We start from the raw sequence: 16,902 nt of genomic DNA on the forward strand, positions 1-16,902 counted from the left end.
GGTTGGTGCTTCTTGGAGGGGTAGGTTTTGTCTATTGTATGTCCACTTCTATGAAGCTCGTGGGGAGCATAATGATCACATCCATTAACCTCCTTTTACTATTATTATTTTAAAATTTTAAAGCTTAGCAAAGTTCTCAAAGGTTTGATGTTTGGGTCCAGCATGGATAACTTTTTTATGTCCATTTTGTTTTTATATCAAGAGACTTGATCTAGTCAATGCCCGAATGACACGGGTCGACCTTAGCCCCTTAATCTCCTTAACTTTCCATTAACAAGTCTGAGACCTGCAAGTCCTTATTAATCAAATGAGTCGTTTGGAAGGGCTAGGAGGGCTCTAGAAACCTTTATCATCGACAATTGCTATGCTCTTAAACTTGAGCCAATAACTTCACAATAAGAAGTTGTTATTGAAATTCGACTCATCTTGCGCCACCATGCGGACTAATGATGATCGGGCAGAGTGAGGCGAGGAAATATGGCCTCTTCTATGGACTTTAATAGCATACATATAATCGTTTTGAACTATGTATTTGTTTCTTTCTACACATGGATAAGAATATGAAATTTAAGCCTCATGAACTAATGAAATTTAAGATTTGAAACAGTGGTCGACTAACTTTTTGAAATTTAAGATTTGAAACATTCTCTATCTTGGCCAAGGGAATCACTTACCCACTTGACACTTCGGCCAAAGTGTTTCCACCACGACGATTACCACTTTATTCAAGCACCATCGTCCACCTCTTGTGCTCCTTCGGCTACAATCATACTCTAAGCTAAATCAACAACAAAAGAACACCCATTACCAAAAATCATATACTTCTTCACTCCTATAAAATACTTTTTATGCCGTGCCATACCCTAGATTACCCTATTAGTGCTCAAGATGAGAACCATTGACATGCTAAACAAAATAGATGTGGGCTTGAGAAGTCTCCAATGGAGACCAGCACATGGAGGCCAGGACCAGCACACAAATCATGGACATTTAATGTGTCAAATCACGGTGACCAAACTGCATATATGAAAATGATGATAATTTCCCAACCACACCATAATAGATCCAATATAACCTGCTTTTTTCATAGGATTCAGCATTAATGGAAGCTTCGTAAGCTTTCCTTTTTTACTGTGTGTAATTAACTTGGCTTGGACCATTGCATCAAACCCACGAGGAAGTAGATGTGTAGACAAATGAAGAAATGCTTCTTAAAGCATAATAACTGAATTGTGACTATAAGTACTTGGTACTTCTTCTATCACTGAATATCAATTTCTAGAATTTGGGGTCTCAATTCGTGAACTTGTAGACCCGAATTTAATGTCTTTAGGAAGTAGGATAGCTTCCACTACAAGTCCACATGGTGGAATCTTTGTTTCCCTTGGTAGAACAATTCGAAGGCACATAAAAAAGACGGAATTTATCGTGGTTCGAAATAAAGAAACTTCTTATTAAAGAGATGTCTCAATCTTTCCTAAACATCTCTCTCATCAGCATTGATGGAGGGAAGTGAAAAACCACACCTCAGTGCTCCTTGAACAACAAAAAAAGACTCTTCAAGAAGAAAATCCCCCTCCACGAGCTTCTTGGTCTCTTACAATGAGGGAGCGTCCTAAGCTTCAGAATACTCTTTAGTGCCACTATGCAAAATCATACAAAAGTCATCTAAAAACAACATAATTACTTAGTACTAGGACTGTAGCTGTAGCTGGGATCTATTAAGCCCGATATGTGGCCGAATTCAAGTGCTATTTTGCTTTTGTAGAAGAAGAATCTACTTTTGTGGAAGGATACACAAACCAGCACATGCTCTTGAAATGATTGGTTTTTATTATCAAAAGCATCACCGTGTTTGTGTATCTTTGATGCATGAAGAAAGGCATCTCAGTTCAACCAACCAACATTTCAACACAACTACTTTGTTGAACAACAATTCATTCCAATTAAGGATCCAATCATACTACTTTCAGTTGAATATGTTATTACTCACCCTACAGCATGCTATGAAATGTAGGCTCTTAGTTTTAACTCAAATGGTAGACAGAAGAATAACAATCATTCGTTCATTATTTTTCATGGATCTGAATGAAACCCTCTATCAAGACAAGATATGAACACAAAGAATTAGAGTAATAGAGCAGAAGGAAGTGTTGTTTTAGAGGATCTCACCAGAAATGAAAACAGCTACGAAAGCATAATCACACACAATGTCGCTTCCAAGCCAGGAATTGTGTTTTTCCTCCTGTGGCAATGAATCAGATGCTCAGAATAGCTCCCAGTCGAATCTTGGATGATGAGTAGGCACGGCAACGGAGGTGACTGTGGTGGCGGCAGCGGCAGCGGCAGCAGCAGAGGTGGATGGCAAGAATATAGAATCAAATTTCTCCCAGTTGGTTGTTACTACCGCCTTCTTTTGCTGGGGTTGCTGCTGATACTGAGTCTGAGTTTGAATTGGATGTTGTTGCTGCAAGTTCCCATTTGGATGCATTTGTGGTTGGTGTTGTGGCTGATGGTTCTGTTGTTGCTGCTTTCGATTCTTGATCTTGATCATATCCAGTGTTTCAATATACTTTTGGACTCTCTTGATCTGATTCAAGCAAACAATGAAGTCAACGTTTGTGAAGCAACGATTGTTTAGTGAAAGAATTGATCTTACCTGCAATCTCCTCTGCAACTTCACATCATATTCAGCAACAATAGAATCCAATTTGATCAGCTCATTCATCAGCAATTCGATGAGATTGGTCACGTCGTTCTCCACCACCCTCCCACCTTTGCTCACAATCGCATCCAACGCCGACACCTGGTCAATTATTGGAGAAAAAGATCGAATTGTAAGAAAATTGGTAGATGGTGGCTGCGGCGGACGGTGGTGGGAGATTATTACCTTGGAGGCGAGGCGGTCGACCTCGAGGCTGATAGCGGAGATGGACTTGGCGGCTTTCTCCATCTTGTTCGTCTTGCGCATCTCGAGCAAGCGCTTGGCCTGCGCCGTGGGATCTTCCAGAAGTACCAGCTTCGACTTGTCCTTCACACCGGCGGTGTCCAGAAACGCCGACGAGTCCCGCTCCTTGTCCTTATACATCAGTTTCATGTCGAGCGGGTGAAGACCAGTCCTGGAGGAGAGAACTTTCTTCAGTTCGCCTGCGCAGTTCATCAAATCCATCAAACACACTCAATCAATTCATCGAACACCTTGCCGATCAACCTAACAGAAAATCCAGGAAGAAGAACGAATTAGGATTTCTTACCGAAGGTCGCCTGAGAACTGATGCAGATCTCGTGATACGAGTCTCCGTACTTGACCTTCAGGCGGAAGGTTGGCACCGGAGCCGCACTGCCGGCGTCGCCATCGGGGTCGCGCTTCTGGACCAGCATCCCACACGGCCTGACCTCCCAATCCGCGTCCTTCTTCTCCGGAGGAAACTCCTTTACGGGGATAAACGCCGCCACCGACCCAGTCTCAGCTCTCTTCGACCGCATTCTCAGATCTCTCCTCCCAAATCCCCAAACGGAAGAAGCCGACCGACAAGATATCGCCTCTAATTCACACAAATTAAGCTAAAATACAAAGAACAATAGCAGAAGGAGCAATTTTTGCTGCTCCAAACTCTGATTGATCCGTCTTCCTGCAGAAAATAAGAAATTGGATTGTTAATGTAGGAATCGAAAGAACAATTAGTACACGAAATCAAAAGCGAACAACACAAGCAATGTCAACAAAAATTACAGCAAAAGAAACCAAAATCTTCTCCTTCGCTCCTCTTGTTCCAAAAGTAACCTCGAAGAAGAAGAAGAAGCTGAAGAATTAAGGAAGAAAGAAAATCTCATCACCGTGTACAGCTAACGTAACAGCTGTTATAATCACCGGCCACAGCGAAACTGAAACGCTTTTATGTCGCTGCCGCACGTTATAATCTGTCTGCGACAGCGGCATAGATCGGCGGGCCCCGCCCGTTTTATTCATCCTAACTAACCTTTGGCGCGTCTTTATTTCTTTCGTTACCCCGAAGAGCACCTGCCTTGTGAGTTGTGATTATGGAACAACGAGGGTTACGATTGTGGGTGCTTTGAAATCGGTCAGATTTGTCGGCAAGACGAGATGGGGTCCACACGCACACCGACAGCCAGTGGTGGCCGTCCGATCCGCCAGCACGTGGTCGATGAGCGCGATGGCACACCGTCCGATGGCCTAGATGATTAAGATGTAATTAACAGACTAATACCGCTATAATGACACCTGATTTTAAGCAAATTAGAAAAAATAGAAATAAGATAGTAAAGGAGCGGTTGAAATAGTTATTAAAGTTTGAAGTATTTTTTTTTTACAAATTTGAATTTTGTTTAAATTTAACTTGAGCCTAGTTCATTAGATATTATTAAAAAAAAAAAAAAGAAGAAGAAGATAAATCCAGCTAGCACTGTGATGATAGATTTGGTCATACGAAATTTTTCTAATAGTCATCAGGATAAATCAGGAAGTGCTCATAATAAACGACCCAGAAGTTTAACATCTTTTAATTGTATGTCTCATTTGAAAAACAAAATTCTTATAAATTTATTATAATTAGAGTTCGAATCAAAAGTGTCCGTTAAATATTATTAAGCTCTTATTAAGTTTGTTTAATTTTTTAAAATTATTTTTGAATTTAATTGATTGATTATTAAATTTATTTATTCATTTGATTTTTTTTTTTTTTTTGTAAGTGAAATTTATTGATTATATAATTAATAAATTATCAAAGATATTTATTAATAATTATGATTCATAAATTTTATTTATGGTTTATAAATTTTTCCATAAATATTAACGAATTAATTTGAATATTTTTTATTTAATTTAATAAATTATTCAAGATAATTCATCTGTCTCTCGGGTTCTAAAAGTAATATGATTAACCAATAGGTTTAATCGAGTAAGACGGTTTTTAACTAAGAAAATCATATTTTCTTCTATCCTCATAGTATTTTATTTTTTAGTAATCATTGCCTAAACATAATTATGAATGAATCAAATTTTTTGTCATCAGCAGATTATAAGATCGCAAATGAACAAGTCGAGCCAAGGTTGGTCATCGAGCCAAACTAAGTTTAAAATAAAATTAAGGGGTGTTTGGTTCTTTCTTAGGAATAAAAATCGAAATGAGAATTATAGTATTGTGGAATAGGAATGAATATGAGCATGGATATCACTCCTAAAAGTAATATTTGATTAGTTGAATATTTTCTATCAGAATATATCAAAATTTCCTTTTTTTACCGCTAAAGGAAAATAAGAGAAAAAAATTAGATGTAAGAGAAAAATATGATGACTGAGAATGATGAGAGAGAAAGTGTGATGGGAAAAAATGAAGAGAGGGAAAGTATGATGAGAGAAAATGAGGAAAAAAGTGTAATGAGAGAGCATGATGAGAGAAGATAAGAGAGAAAATATGATGAGAGAGGATGGAGAGAGAGAAAGTGTAATGAGAAAAAAAATGAGGAGAGAGTGTGTGATGAGAAAGTATGATGAGAGAGAAAATGTGATGAGAGAGAAAGTGTGATGAGAAAAAAAAAGAGGAATGTGATGAGAGAGATTGATGAGAGAGAAAGTATGATAAGAGATAAAGCATGATGATAAAGAAAGTGTGTTAAGAAAAAAAATGAGAGAGTGTGATAGGAGAAATTAAGGAGAGAGAAAGTATGATGAAAGAAAGTGCGATGAGAAAAAAAGTGTGTGATGGGATAGATTGAGGGGAGAGAAAATATGATGAGAGAAAATGTGCGATGAGAAAAAAAAAAGGGAAGAGAGTGTGATGAAAGAGATTGTGGAGAGAGAAAGAGTATGATAAAACAAGGAGAGAGAAAATATGATGAGAGAGAACAAGCAGAGAGAAAGTGATATGAAAAAAATAAATATATTTTGATATTTGATATTAAGGGGGAAATTTTAGTTTTAAGTCAAGGGTATTTTTGGAATAAGAAAATATTTTGATTGTTGAAATAGAGTAATGGCTCATTGAAGGGGGACATAAGAATGAGTCATTATCCAATTATAAAAATTTATTCCCTTATTTGTATTTCTATTCATATAATCCAAACATTAACAATGACAATCAATGATTGTTATTTTTATTCCCGACTCTTATTTCCCTAAATTAAACATCCCCTAAGTTATTGAAATGATAGTTGAAGCTTAGTATAAACTTAGTTCATTTAAATATTATTGAACTAATTTTTTTATATTTTAAAATGTATTTGATTGATTAGTGTGAACTAGATATTATAAATTTATTTGTTTGTTCTAAAAATTTGTTTGTCTATTTACAAATTTAAATGAAGAATCTTAAGTTTTATTCACGGATAATTTATCATCTTTATTCATAAAGATTCAGTGTGCTTAAACTTATTTATTTAATTTAATAAATTATTAAAATTTATGTATTTAAGTAAAATTATTTAAACTTATTTATTTAATTAATAACGTGTCTATATATATAGCATGAAAACTGAAACCTCTTTTATGCCACGAGTGTCGATTGCTTCAACACTCAGCTCAATTGGACATTCAGATATTTTTCATCTAAATTGAGTCAAATTTCTTTCAGATTTATCGCTTAAACAAGAAGAATGGAAGAAACCAACACACTAAAAGGATCGATCCAACCGAAAAGGATTTTATTTTCATGGCTTCGTGGCCCAACATCCACAAGACAGTGTGTGATATTTACAAAGAAGAATACACAATTGACGAATTTGACTAAAATCTTCACACAAAAAAAAAACCAGGGTTCTATCAATGATTTAGATCACACAAACATGCTAAGCATTAACAGATTGCTCATTTAGGAGTTCTTTACCAGTTCTCCTTGGCAATCTTTGACTTCTCGAATATGAACTTCCCTTCTTTGTACTTTTGTGCTTCTTCGTATGCTCTTTCGTACTTCCATCCCAACACCTCGCGACAATCACGGCAGTAGATATCAGCAACCGTGTGTAGTCCTGTCGTTAGCTGCCTATCTTCCTTTGGACCCACCATTATGTTCATGGCGTGAGAAAACAGAAAGGCACGCCCGGTCCTCCCCTGATGAGACATCGACAATTAGCTAAAAATAGAAGAGTCATAAGAAGATTCCTAGTGGAGGATGGACGGTAGAATTTATCGAGCCCCCTATCTTCTATTGTATAGAATGATATACTTCAAGCAAGTTAACAAAGACTATCTAGTTAATAACATCCACTAATATAGTCTAGATGATGAATCTATGATGCCTCCACAGGCATAGTTGAGGATGGTGAGTGGATGGAGGTTTGCCACTAGATGATGAATTTATGAACTTTTTTCATTTCTAGTGAAAAATGATAGTATATCTTCTACCTTAGAAAATGATTTGCTACTTTGCTTCGCGTAAGCCAAATTCCATATTAGTCCCATCTATTCAAAATTGATCGATGGCAAATTGAAAGGATAAACATATAAAGAAGATGGAAATGTGAAAGGATTACCCTTTGAGTTGTCTCCTTGAATGGATGCAACTAAAAAGGATGATAACTTTTTCACAATCAATGTGCTAATTAATGAGTTATGAAGGATTGATGCTTAAATTTCTCTATTTCGACTTGTATTGTTAAAGGAAAAGGCAAAAGAGTATCAATCCTTCCAAGCAGAATTGACTCAGTTTTAGAGAACTTTTGTTTGAGCATAAAATTATATTGAGATTAAAAAGGTTTCACGAATCACAGGCATATAAAAAAAGAACACAGTAATAAATTTATTACGCTTCCTAATTTTGCATTTCATTTTTCAGAAAGAAATAAGACATCAAAAATGCAACTGTAAGAGATTCAATTCACCTGGAAAGCTTTCGATATGATATCATCACGGAGGGAAACATCGTTTCCACAGTTGCTGCAGCTGTAAACTCGAGGCCCTCCCAAGTTCGCCATTGCGCCACAGTCCCAACCGCCCTCAATCGAACAAACCCACAAAGTTAGCACCTTTCAGGAAAAACCTTAAACCCTAGAACACTTGCATAGCACAGGAAGCAACAGGCCAAAGGTCGCAAAAGCCTGAAAACCCCAAACCCTACATCGAACAAAAGACAAATATATCGATCGCCGACCGCCGCTTGTTCGAATGGATCGTAGGAAGCAAGGATTCGGAAGAAATCGGACAAAGAACAAAGCGGCTGGAGAGCCGAGCAAGAAAGAACACGAAAGTGAGAAGTCGCAGCCAAAGAGATGAAACAATTAATCAAACAAAAATCCGCCCTCTGATGGCATAAACGACGAAATGAAACGAATTTGACTGCAAAAAATCACAATTTCGAGCATAGATTCCTTAAGCAAAGTATGAATTTGTACCTTATACCTTGATTTGAGGGGATTGAAAAGGAGATTTGGGGTTTCCTGCCGTCAGAAAGCAAGTGATGGAAGTGCGTGCCCTCTCTGTATATCCGTTGATTTGTTCGGTGAATAAAATGCATGAGTCGTGCCCGTACGCTTATGTCGGATCGGGTCTAAAATTGGCCGAAGCGACCCGGCATGGGCTTCATGGGCCATGTCCTGTTATTTTTACATATAAATTTTTCATTTTGAATTGATTATATTATTATTATTATTATTAACTCTTATTTAATTATTTTTCATCCTGTAAAAAATATGAAAAATAACGAGGGTCTTCTGTAAGATATCCGTTAATAAAAAACAGATCACATATAATTTGCTCTCCACGATAAATAGTATGAATGAATCCAACAAAAAGTCTTGAGATATTTATTACTATAGAATATCATCTCATTTAAACTGAAATTAAAAATTTGTATTTTTTTAAAATATTAATTAATTCGAGTAACTATTTGATCTTGATTTTAAAAATCTAAATTTGATTAAATCAATTATACATATAAACTATATAAATATCAATTGACAATTAGACTTATAAAATAGAACAAAATATTTTAAAATTGATTATTGAACTCCTATTCTCAATCAATTGATTAAAATATCAATGAATTGTCGATAGATTATTTTGATTTTTTATTAAATGAATTAATATTTTATCTATTCGATTTATTTAATATTTATTTGAAAGTTTGATCGGTTTAAAAAAACTTAATTTACTCGATTATAAATTAAAATTTGATTATCAATCCTAGTCTTATTTGCTTATATTGAATTGACCACTGTATAATAAGATCTTTACTCACTTGACTTTAGTTTGGTTGTCATAAGAATACCTAAGCGGAGTAGAGAAGAAATAACATTTCACAAAGATTAGTAATTATTTTTTAAAAAATAAAATAAAAATTGGGGCAAATGAGCGACTTTATATACTTCATTATATTTAAAAAATTATTAAACTTTTATTGGAAATCTGTCTTATTATTAACTCCCCTCGTCTTGAACATTAAATTTAATAAGTTAAGTAAATTAGTTAAACTTATTTATTAATTAATTTCATGTATCTGCTAAACAGTTCGATCAACCTTATCAACATAAATATCATATTGGTTGGCATAGTTAGTATCATGCGCGTAGTTATTTTAATAAAATTTACAATCAATTTTAAAAGGATATAAAATATCTTATTAAATATATAACTTCACTTGCGTAAAAGTACTTACGGTTTGGTTAGTTTTCTTGATGATGAGTCGATGACTCCAATCGGTAGAGTTTGATATGACGATATAGACTTTGCCCCATTTATACTCTCGACGTCCATTTTCAGTTATTGAAATATCCCTTCAGAGAAGAGATATATTATTTTTGATATTGTCATTACCGACTTAATCTCGTCGGTTATCGAGTTATCTTATCGAATATAGACATAATCCCTTTGGGTAAACCTATCCCTAAGGATAAGAATAGTAAGATCGAGATAAATATTAGACCTTTTTTTTTTAAAATGATATTATCTCATCCAAGTATTTATGATTTATTGATAATCGTCTTTCAAAATATAATAACTTGTATCTTAAAATAGGAGCTCTCAACGTCAGACGGTAAAAGATACTGGGAGAATTGCTGGTCTCGATGTACAAAAAAATTATCAATAAAACAACCAGTTGTAGTACTAGCTTATGGTGTGAACAACAAAGAATACTTGATTGCCCTGTTTTTATCTAAAGGGATAGTTATTAAAATTTGAAATATAGATACTTTTACTATTTAATATTATGTTTCTGAGTTTTGGAAGGACAAAAGGATGGTGTAATTATAGGAATGAAGAGCATAATCAAAAGATGTTAAGTTTTTACGTTGATTATCATGTAGACTTTCTGATTTATTCTGTTAAATATTAATAAAGTTAAGTAGGATTATTATTATTATTATTTGTAATTATTTATTATACACAATTTCAATTAAATAAAAAAATTAAATAATTCATTAAACAAAATAAATTAATGATAAATGAACTTATAAATAATTAAATAAGCTTAAATTAAATGTTTAATAACACCTAAATGAGATTGGAGAGATACTAAATGAGATTGGAGAGATTGGGTTTAGAATTTAGTAAACTAAGATGGATTTAGAGTTGAAAATTTATTAGGTTATTAATTAACCATCGATTTTAAATTGATTTTAAAGTATATCATAAATTTAATGATTGATTTTACAATCGGTCGCTAATATAATAACCAAATAAAATTTCGATCATTAATTAATGACCGATTTTAAAATCGGTCTCTAATTAACAACGATGGATTTTAAAGTTGATCGCTAATTCAACGATGAATGGTACCATTAATTTCTAATTTAGAGATGAAATTAATTCCCTTATTAAATTGCAACTAAAAAGTATAATTAGCCATTAATTTAATTATCATAATTATTAATTTGTTGTTATTTTATCCTAATTAACGGCATGAATTCCATCATTAATTTACTCATGATTATATCGTAAATTAATATAAAATTAGTTTCAATCATTATATTAGATGGATATTTTAATTGGCCACTAATTTGTAATAAAAAAATTTATTCAGTCAATATTTAATCAAATACATTTTAATTTTATTTCAACGAGGCTTAACATCGGGAGAATTGATGGTCTTGATAGATAAAGAATTATCAAAGAAACAACAGCTACAGTGAGGTGGGACAAATTGCGGCGCTTTATTATGGACAACATATCAAAGCCTTAAAAAAGTAAAATGTTTTATTGTAGAATAATTATATTAATAAAACAATATTTATATATATAAAAATAATCGGCCATGAGTAGTGAGCCCGTCAGATCACTTCTATATAAAATTAATTAAACTGATTGAAATATCAAATTCAAAATTTTAATTTAGTTAATTTAAAATTTTAATAAAATATTTTTTTTTTATTTATTTAGTTTATTTTTAAAATCCATAAATTAATTAAATCAATTAAACTGAAATTTCAGTCAATCAACTGTGATAATGTAAACAACCAACCGATGTATTTGAATTGGACCGACTAATGATTCAACTATCCAATATAAATCGATTAGTAATATTATCAATTGACAAATAATGTTATCAACTAATAGATTAATTTGATAACCAACTAAATTAATTAATTTTATATCAATTCAATTTTGATGACAAAATTCGATGGATTAAATTTGTTAAAAAAAATTCAATTTAATCTCCTGAACTGAGAAGTGAAATAACTACACGCTACTCAATCAATATTTCTTTTGCTACTCAAACATTTCAAGCTCAATCTTCTGTCTCGTAGTTGTATCAGTCTATTTGATTCTTCACAATGGGAGAATAGACTCTAGATTGCTCAAAGAAGGTTGCAGATGATAATCCTGTAAGCAAAACCAGCATTTGAATCTGAATTGCTTGTGGAAACAGAGCTAGGCTACTCGACCAACTTACACAATCTATTCATCCAACTCAAGGTGGAGGTCCTTGAAGTGCTCGAACAATTTCCTCAGTTCTTGATTGTATGCCTCTGAGATACTCAACAAGGATGCGTTGTTCGTATGAGCCTCCCTCCTAAAGGAAAATTGAACAGGAAATAAAGCAAACAAGGTACAAGAGCATCAAATGATGCAAACAAATGGTGATAACAGTTCTTACAGTGCGTATTAAGACTCGTTCAATGCGTTTCTTTATAACCGTGTAAAATTCTTCTGCTGGAACTTCGCCTTTGCCAACACTAAGTCCATCGATCAACAGTTTATTCCACTGGTTCTCAGGAGCTGTGTTTTGAGATAGTCAAACAATTTGATCGAATGGTAAAGATCTTAAACTGATCCATTCATTTATTTATGGTGTATTTTGTTCAACAAATGCAATAGCTGTTTTTAGAGAATGGAATAGAGGAGAAATAGAATAAGAATAGAACTTGATTAGTTAGTTTGGTTAAAATACACACAGACTAAATATTAAAATATTTCCACATTAAATATGTTGTTTAACTCATCTAGCTTACACAATTTAATATGCACAAGATCCCATAAAAATTCCAAAGTTAAGCAGAGGATCAAAACACGGCTTTACATACGTCAAGAGATGTCCACTTATGGGAGATGCTCAAAGTCTTCAAGAGACATTATAAAGGAAGTCGTAGCTTAGTAAAGGCTCAGCACCTTGCAATTTCTTCCATGATTCATCATGTGTGGCTGGCCAGGAGTAGTTGCTTGTCTGAGGGAGTAAGGTTTGATGGAGAGAGAGTGGTTAGATTGGTGCAAGTACATGTATATCGGTCCTTAGACATCTACTCTGATTTGATGCTTTATCAGATGTAACTCATAGGGTTTATATTGTATATTCTGACACACACACACACACATCACATCTATATATATATATTTGACCCTATCCTATCAATCTACCTTAATATCACCGACTAGTTCATTTTACTCATCCGATTCAATTGGCCCAACTAGTTCATCCATTCCACATGCCTCCGGCTTCACTTGATTCAATTGGACTAAACCATCCGATGGCCAAGATTATCCAACCCAATTAATCCACTTCGCTATGTATGTTCTTTGAAGGGCTAAAGAGTGCCAAGAATATATACACATAAACAATGGAAAGATAGGGTATCAAAAAGTTATTCCTTAGGGAATTACAAGTATGAGCGTTCATTTATACAACCAAACACAAATTCCATAATACAATTCCTATACACCAAACACAGCATTAGCTTCTTCGAAGGGAATTGAGGCTCCTATATTCGTCGGAGTGCATTAACTTGATTATCTCAATACAAATTTCTAATTCTATGTCAATGCATAAGCATGTAGGGAAGCCTTGGCGCAACGTTAAAATTGCACCATGGGACCTGAAGGTCATTAGTTTGAGTCGCAAAATAACCTCTTACAATACAAGATAAGGTTGCATATAATAGACTCTTCTCCGGGATTCCACATTGGTGGAAACTACGTGTACCGGACTGTCCTATTTTTATGTCAATGCATAAGCACATGAAATGTAAAGAACAAGCTCATGTATGTGATACGCTAATAGCAAAAGCTATAATTAACTACAGGAGCATATTGGCATTTTAATGTAAAGAACAAGCTCAAATATATTATAGCAAAACGTTATAATCAACTACAAGAACAAATATATGAATTTTTTTATTATTATCTAGGTTGATATGGCAAAGAGGAGAAGTACCTTGAATCACAGCTTCAAGAAACTTCTCTGCTATCAAAACTTTCCCCCCTGCAGAAATCGAACAATTTGAGAACCATACATAACTTTTCATAATAAATAAATAACAATTGCGGGTCTTTTCACCTTTATTTGCATAGCTACGTTTTGCAAGTATTTTAGAAGCGTAAACTTGCAAGACCTTTTGCAGCATAGCCTCGAGCCCTGGCTTATCCCCATCTTCTTTTGCCTGAAAGTAAATCAACTATGTCCGCTTGAAAAGTGTAAATTCTGCAAACGAGGTACAATGAATCAGACAAAAATTAGAAATGTGCTTGAATTTGTAACTCAGATCTAATAGGTCCTGGTCCTGGACTGGCAGCAAGGTGGTTACAAGATGAACAAGAATTTCACAAGCATTGTTATCAGCTTATGATATTTTGCTCATTGTGCAGAAGAATGCAATGGCATGAGCAAGACCAGGAATACTCATGGCTTTTGAGCATCACACTGCACATCACATATCATGCTGTGTAATTTGAAAGCTCCATGCAACCGGCTTGCATACAGGGAATCCTTGATCTTAGTTTTCAGTGCAAATATAAGCAAATCCACTGTGGATGTAGACTAGAATTTGACCGAGTATTGCACTTTGAAGATGACTAATGAATTTGAAAGATGGAACAAAGAAAATGTGACTTACTTGACGTAATTGAGCATTAACTTCAGAAAGAAATCCTTCGTCCAGTAAACCTTCTTGTTCTTTCTTCTCTAGTTCCTAGTCAAGATTAAAACAAGAGACTATCACTGGTGGCTACTTCAAAAAGAGACCAACATTCTTAGTAGTTAAAGTATCTGTAGGTTCATGTCCATTTCTTACAAAGCATATATTTTCTATAAAAAAACAAGCGATTCAAGTTTACAAAAACTAAGACTCTAAGAGCCAATTATTTAGTTAAAATAAATCAAAATTTGCAGTTTACTTTCTCCATCAAAATAAGAGCTTCAGGATCTCTAGGAGGCCATGATATCTCTTCATCGCCATTCACTACAGGATTCAGAATAGCCTTAAGAACATCAGTTGCAGATCCTATCCTTTCCTGAAAAGAAAAAAGAAAAAAACTTTAATGATCACTTCAAACAACAATTTTGGCTTCCAAACTGAAACGAACTTGTTAGCCAATAAAGGTTTAGAAAATACTTGCATTGGTTTTATGGACAAGGCGATCTACTATGGTCATCACAGATGCAGCCAATTCTTCATAATCCTTCTGTGAAAGTAAACAATAGAATTTTAAGCATATTTTATTCATTTTTTTAAAAAGTAATAAAAAAAGTAAATTTCCTTTATGTTGAATTCTTTAAAGAGTTAACCAAGTAAAGATTCATGCTTTGTCATCATCAGATCTGCATGTATCTGTCCTAGCAGCAAGGCGGATCCAAAAGGCTTCATTGAATGCAAGGACATTTTCCACGACAAGTTGGTCAAGCTGTTTGCATTTAGAAAAAAAAACAATTAATAAACAAAACCAAAAAAAATTACTACATCTCAATGTGTATAATAGTACAGAGCATATAATCACCCAGTGAAGTTTTAGTTGCAAAAGGATCTGACAACAATACCTCCCTCAAATGAAATACTTTATCTTTGATTTGTAAAACCGATGTAAGAACATGTCAAATAGAAATTGTTCCATGCACTGCCTAATTATAAGTATGCTTTGTTGTTGTTGGCTACTGAATAGTATCTAGCTTGCATATCCACTAAAACCAAGAGTATTCAATTTTTTAGACGTCTAATTTGATATTCAAACGAGATGAAGTAAACTTACTTCCTTAGCATCTGCAACTTTCAACAAATCGATTAGACGGTCCACTTCCACTGTCTTCTTGAAGGATTTTTCAGCATCTTGATTGATAGCTGATACCGATACTCCCCTGCTCATTAAATTGAATTAGCTCTAAATTGCAGGAGTAAGCAGCTACTTCCTTCTAAATGACTTGTTTTCAAGTGAAGATAAACTTTAAGATCACTTGAACATAAACGGCAGTTCAATTCCAGCTAAAAGAAGCCACAAGAACATTGATTCAGATAAACAAACTGAACTAACCCAAATCTGATCCTGCGCCTTCTCAAAAAGATTAGGGAACGAGCCATCCCATGCTCCCCTTTTGAATACCAAAAACGTCCACACAGTCGAATCCATAATCCCTGCACCACATATCCAGATTGCAATATCGCATAAGCAATATCAACAAAACTATAAAACGAAAGCGGTTCACCAGTGGCAACTCAAGAGCAGGAAAGTAGCGAGCTACTAGATGCCGCACCTCAGGATGATGAAGGGAGCTCGGTGGGGCGCGGATCAGAGCGGCCGCCGCCATCGTCGCCATTGTCGAAGCAGATCGAAGCGAGAGAAAGAGAAGTCGGCGATTTGATCCCTTTTCCCTTGGACTCCCCCTTCGCGGGAGATTTGGGAGTTCATGGGAACCTCATGAATTCGGATAGGATTTTATTGGGGCTCCATTGAGGCCTTAATCGGCTTTAAGTGGGCCGTAAATGGGCTTTTGGTTATTATTGGCCTCCATGGAAACTTTTTTATAGTCATCTTGCTAATGAATAGGACGGTAAACCAACCGAGCTTTAAAGTGTTCAAGTTTATTTGATAAGATAATCAAATTGAGCCGAGCTTAAAATGAATCAAGCTTTTGAAATGAGTATTCAAGCTTGGCTTGATTTTTTTTTTTTTTTGAGCTTGAGCTTGCTTAAAACTTGGCTTGAGCTTGGTTTGTTTAGATGTTATCAAGCTCTCAATTCAAACTTGGCTTGAGCTTGGTTCGAGCTTAGCTTGAACTTGGATCGTTTAGATGTTATCAAACTCTCAATTCAATTTTGTTTAATTGGTTATTGAGTTTGATAATTTAAATTTATTTATTTTATTTTATTTTATTGTTTATTTAGCATATTGAAAAGCGTTTTATTAATGAATATGGTTCATGAATATTATTCATGAACATTGTTCACGAATATTATTCACGAACGTTAACGAGCTGAATACATGTGTTCAAGTTTATTTGTTTAGCTTAACGAATTGTTTAAACTTGTTTGTTTAATTAATCTTATGTATATTGAATGAGCATAAACAAGATTTTACTAAGTCGAATATCAAACTTGTTCACGAATGTTTAATTCATTTACATCCCTACTAATGAAAGTTAAAAATCTTTTTCCAAAAATGGAAGAACTTTTTCTTTAAGTGTCTAGAGAACGATGTATCATTCAAAAATCAAGTCATAAGGCCCTCCGAGTGGTGCAACGGCAAGTCGG

At 34.4% G+C, this 16,902-nt stretch overlaps 3 protein-coding genes across 7 annotated transcripts; all 3 read right to left on the reverse strand.

Moving 5' to 3' along the window:
- Window positions 1-577: 577 nt before the first annotated feature.
- LOC121976380 (BAG family molecular chaperone regulator 2-like) lies at window positions 578-3,894 on the reverse strand. Of its 4 annotated transcripts, none has more exons than XR_006110614.1 (5): window positions 3,734-3,894; window positions 3,255-3,632; window positions 2,660-3,147; window positions 2,173-2,590; window positions 578-773 (listed from the first exon to the last, which is right to left on the reverse strand). XR_006110614.1 is itself a non-coding variant. In XM_042528519.1 (5 exons), the coding sequence occupies exons 2-5, from the start codon at window positions 3,484-3,486 to the stop codon at window positions 2,267-2,269; spliced, it is 960 nt and encodes a 319-aa protein (XP_042384453.1). In that variant the 5' UTR covers window positions 3,487-3,632; window positions 3,734-3,893; the 3' UTR covers window positions 2,003-2,266. The 4 variants fall into 4 exon arrangements, 2 of the variants coding, with proteins under 2 accessions (XP_042384453.1, XP_042384452.1); XR_006110613.1 differs by having other exon boundaries at window positions 578-778; XM_042528519.1 differs by lacking the exon at window positions 578-773 and having other exon boundaries at window positions 2,003-2,590; window positions 2,660-2,806; window positions 2,891-3,147; window positions 3,734-3,893.
- Window positions 3,895-6,637: 2,743 nt separating this feature from the next.
- LOC121976381 (protein yippee-like At4g27745) lies at window positions 6,638-8,413 on the reverse strand. Its single transcript, XM_042528520.1, has 3 exons — window positions 8,347-8,413; window positions 7,837-7,950; window positions 6,638-7,066 (listed from the first exon to the last, which is right to left on the reverse strand). Exons 2-3 carry the CDS (start codon window positions 7,927-7,929, stop codon window positions 6,839-6,841), a joined length of 321 nt encoding a protein of 106 aa, XP_042384454.1. The 5' UTR covers window positions 7,930-7,950; window positions 8,347-8,413; the 3' UTR covers window positions 6,638-6,838.
- A 3,167-nt stretch (window positions 8,414-11,580) lies between these two features.
- On the reverse strand, window positions 11,581-16,060 carry LOC121976382. Of its 2 annotated transcripts, XM_042528522.1 has the most exons (12): window positions 15,906-16,060; window positions 15,686-15,786; window positions 15,407-15,512; window positions 14,966-15,064; window positions 14,780-14,845; window positions 14,558-14,674; window positions 14,278-14,352; window positions 13,722-13,824; window positions 13,599-13,646; window positions 12,048-12,169; window positions 11,844-11,963; window positions 11,585-11,773 (listed from the first exon to the last, which is right to left on the reverse strand). In XM_042528522.1, exons 1-11 carry the CDS (start codon window positions 15,966-15,968, stop codon window positions 11,862-11,864), a joined length of 1,002 nt encoding a protein of 333 aa, XP_042384456.1. In that variant the 5' UTR covers window positions 15,969-16,060; the 3' UTR covers window positions 11,585-11,773; window positions 11,844-11,861. The 2 variants fall into 2 exon arrangements, with proteins under 2 accessions (XP_042384455.1, XP_042384456.1); XM_042528521.1 differs by having other exon boundaries at window positions 11,581-11,773; window positions 13,599-13,824.
- Between the last annotated feature and the right edge of the window lie 842 nt (window positions 16,061-16,902).

This window comes from Zingiber officinale, chromosome 4B, assembly GCF_018446385.1.
Source record: "Zingiber officinale cultivar Zhangliang chromosome 4B, Zo_v1.1, whole genome shotgun sequence".
In the NCBI taxonomy this organism is placed as follows: domain Eukaryota; kingdom Viridiplantae; phylum Streptophyta; class Magnoliopsida; order Zingiberales; family Zingiberaceae; genus Zingiber; species Zingiber officinale.

Coding starts and splice junctions, on each gene's coding strand:
- LOC121976380 (XM_042528518.1), bottom strand. CDS start 3,486: ATGCGGTCGAAGAGAGCTGAGACTGGGTCGGTGGCGGCGTTTATCCCC. Junction 3,148..3,254: donor CAGTTCTCAGGCGACCTTCG/GTAAGAAATCCT, acceptor TGAACTGCGCAG/GCGAACTGAAGAAAGTTCTC. Junction 2,591..2,659: donor AGTTGCAGAGGAGATTGCAG/GTAAGATCAATT, acceptor TGCTTGAATCAG/ATCAAGAGAGTCCAAAAGTA.
- LOC121976381 (XM_042528520.1), bottom strand. CDS start 7,929: ATGGCGAACTTGGGAGGGCCTCGAGTTTACAGCTGCAGCAACTGTGGA. Junction 7,067..7,836: donor TCATATCGAAAGCTTTCCAG/GTGAATTGAATC, acceptor ATGTCTCATCAG/GGGAGGACCGGGCGTGCCTT.
- LOC121976382 (XM_042528521.1), bottom strand. CDS start 15,968: ATGGCGACGATGGCGGCGGCCGCTCTGATCCGCGCCCCACCGAGCTCC. Junction 14,675..14,779: donor GCCTTGTCCATAAAACCAAT/GCAAGTATTTTC, acceptor TTTTCTTTTCAG/GAAAGGATAGGATCTGCAAC. Junction 14,353..14,557: donor CTCTTATTTTGATGGAGAAA/GTAAACTGCAAA, acceptor AATCTTGACTAG/GAACTAGAGAAGAAAGAACA.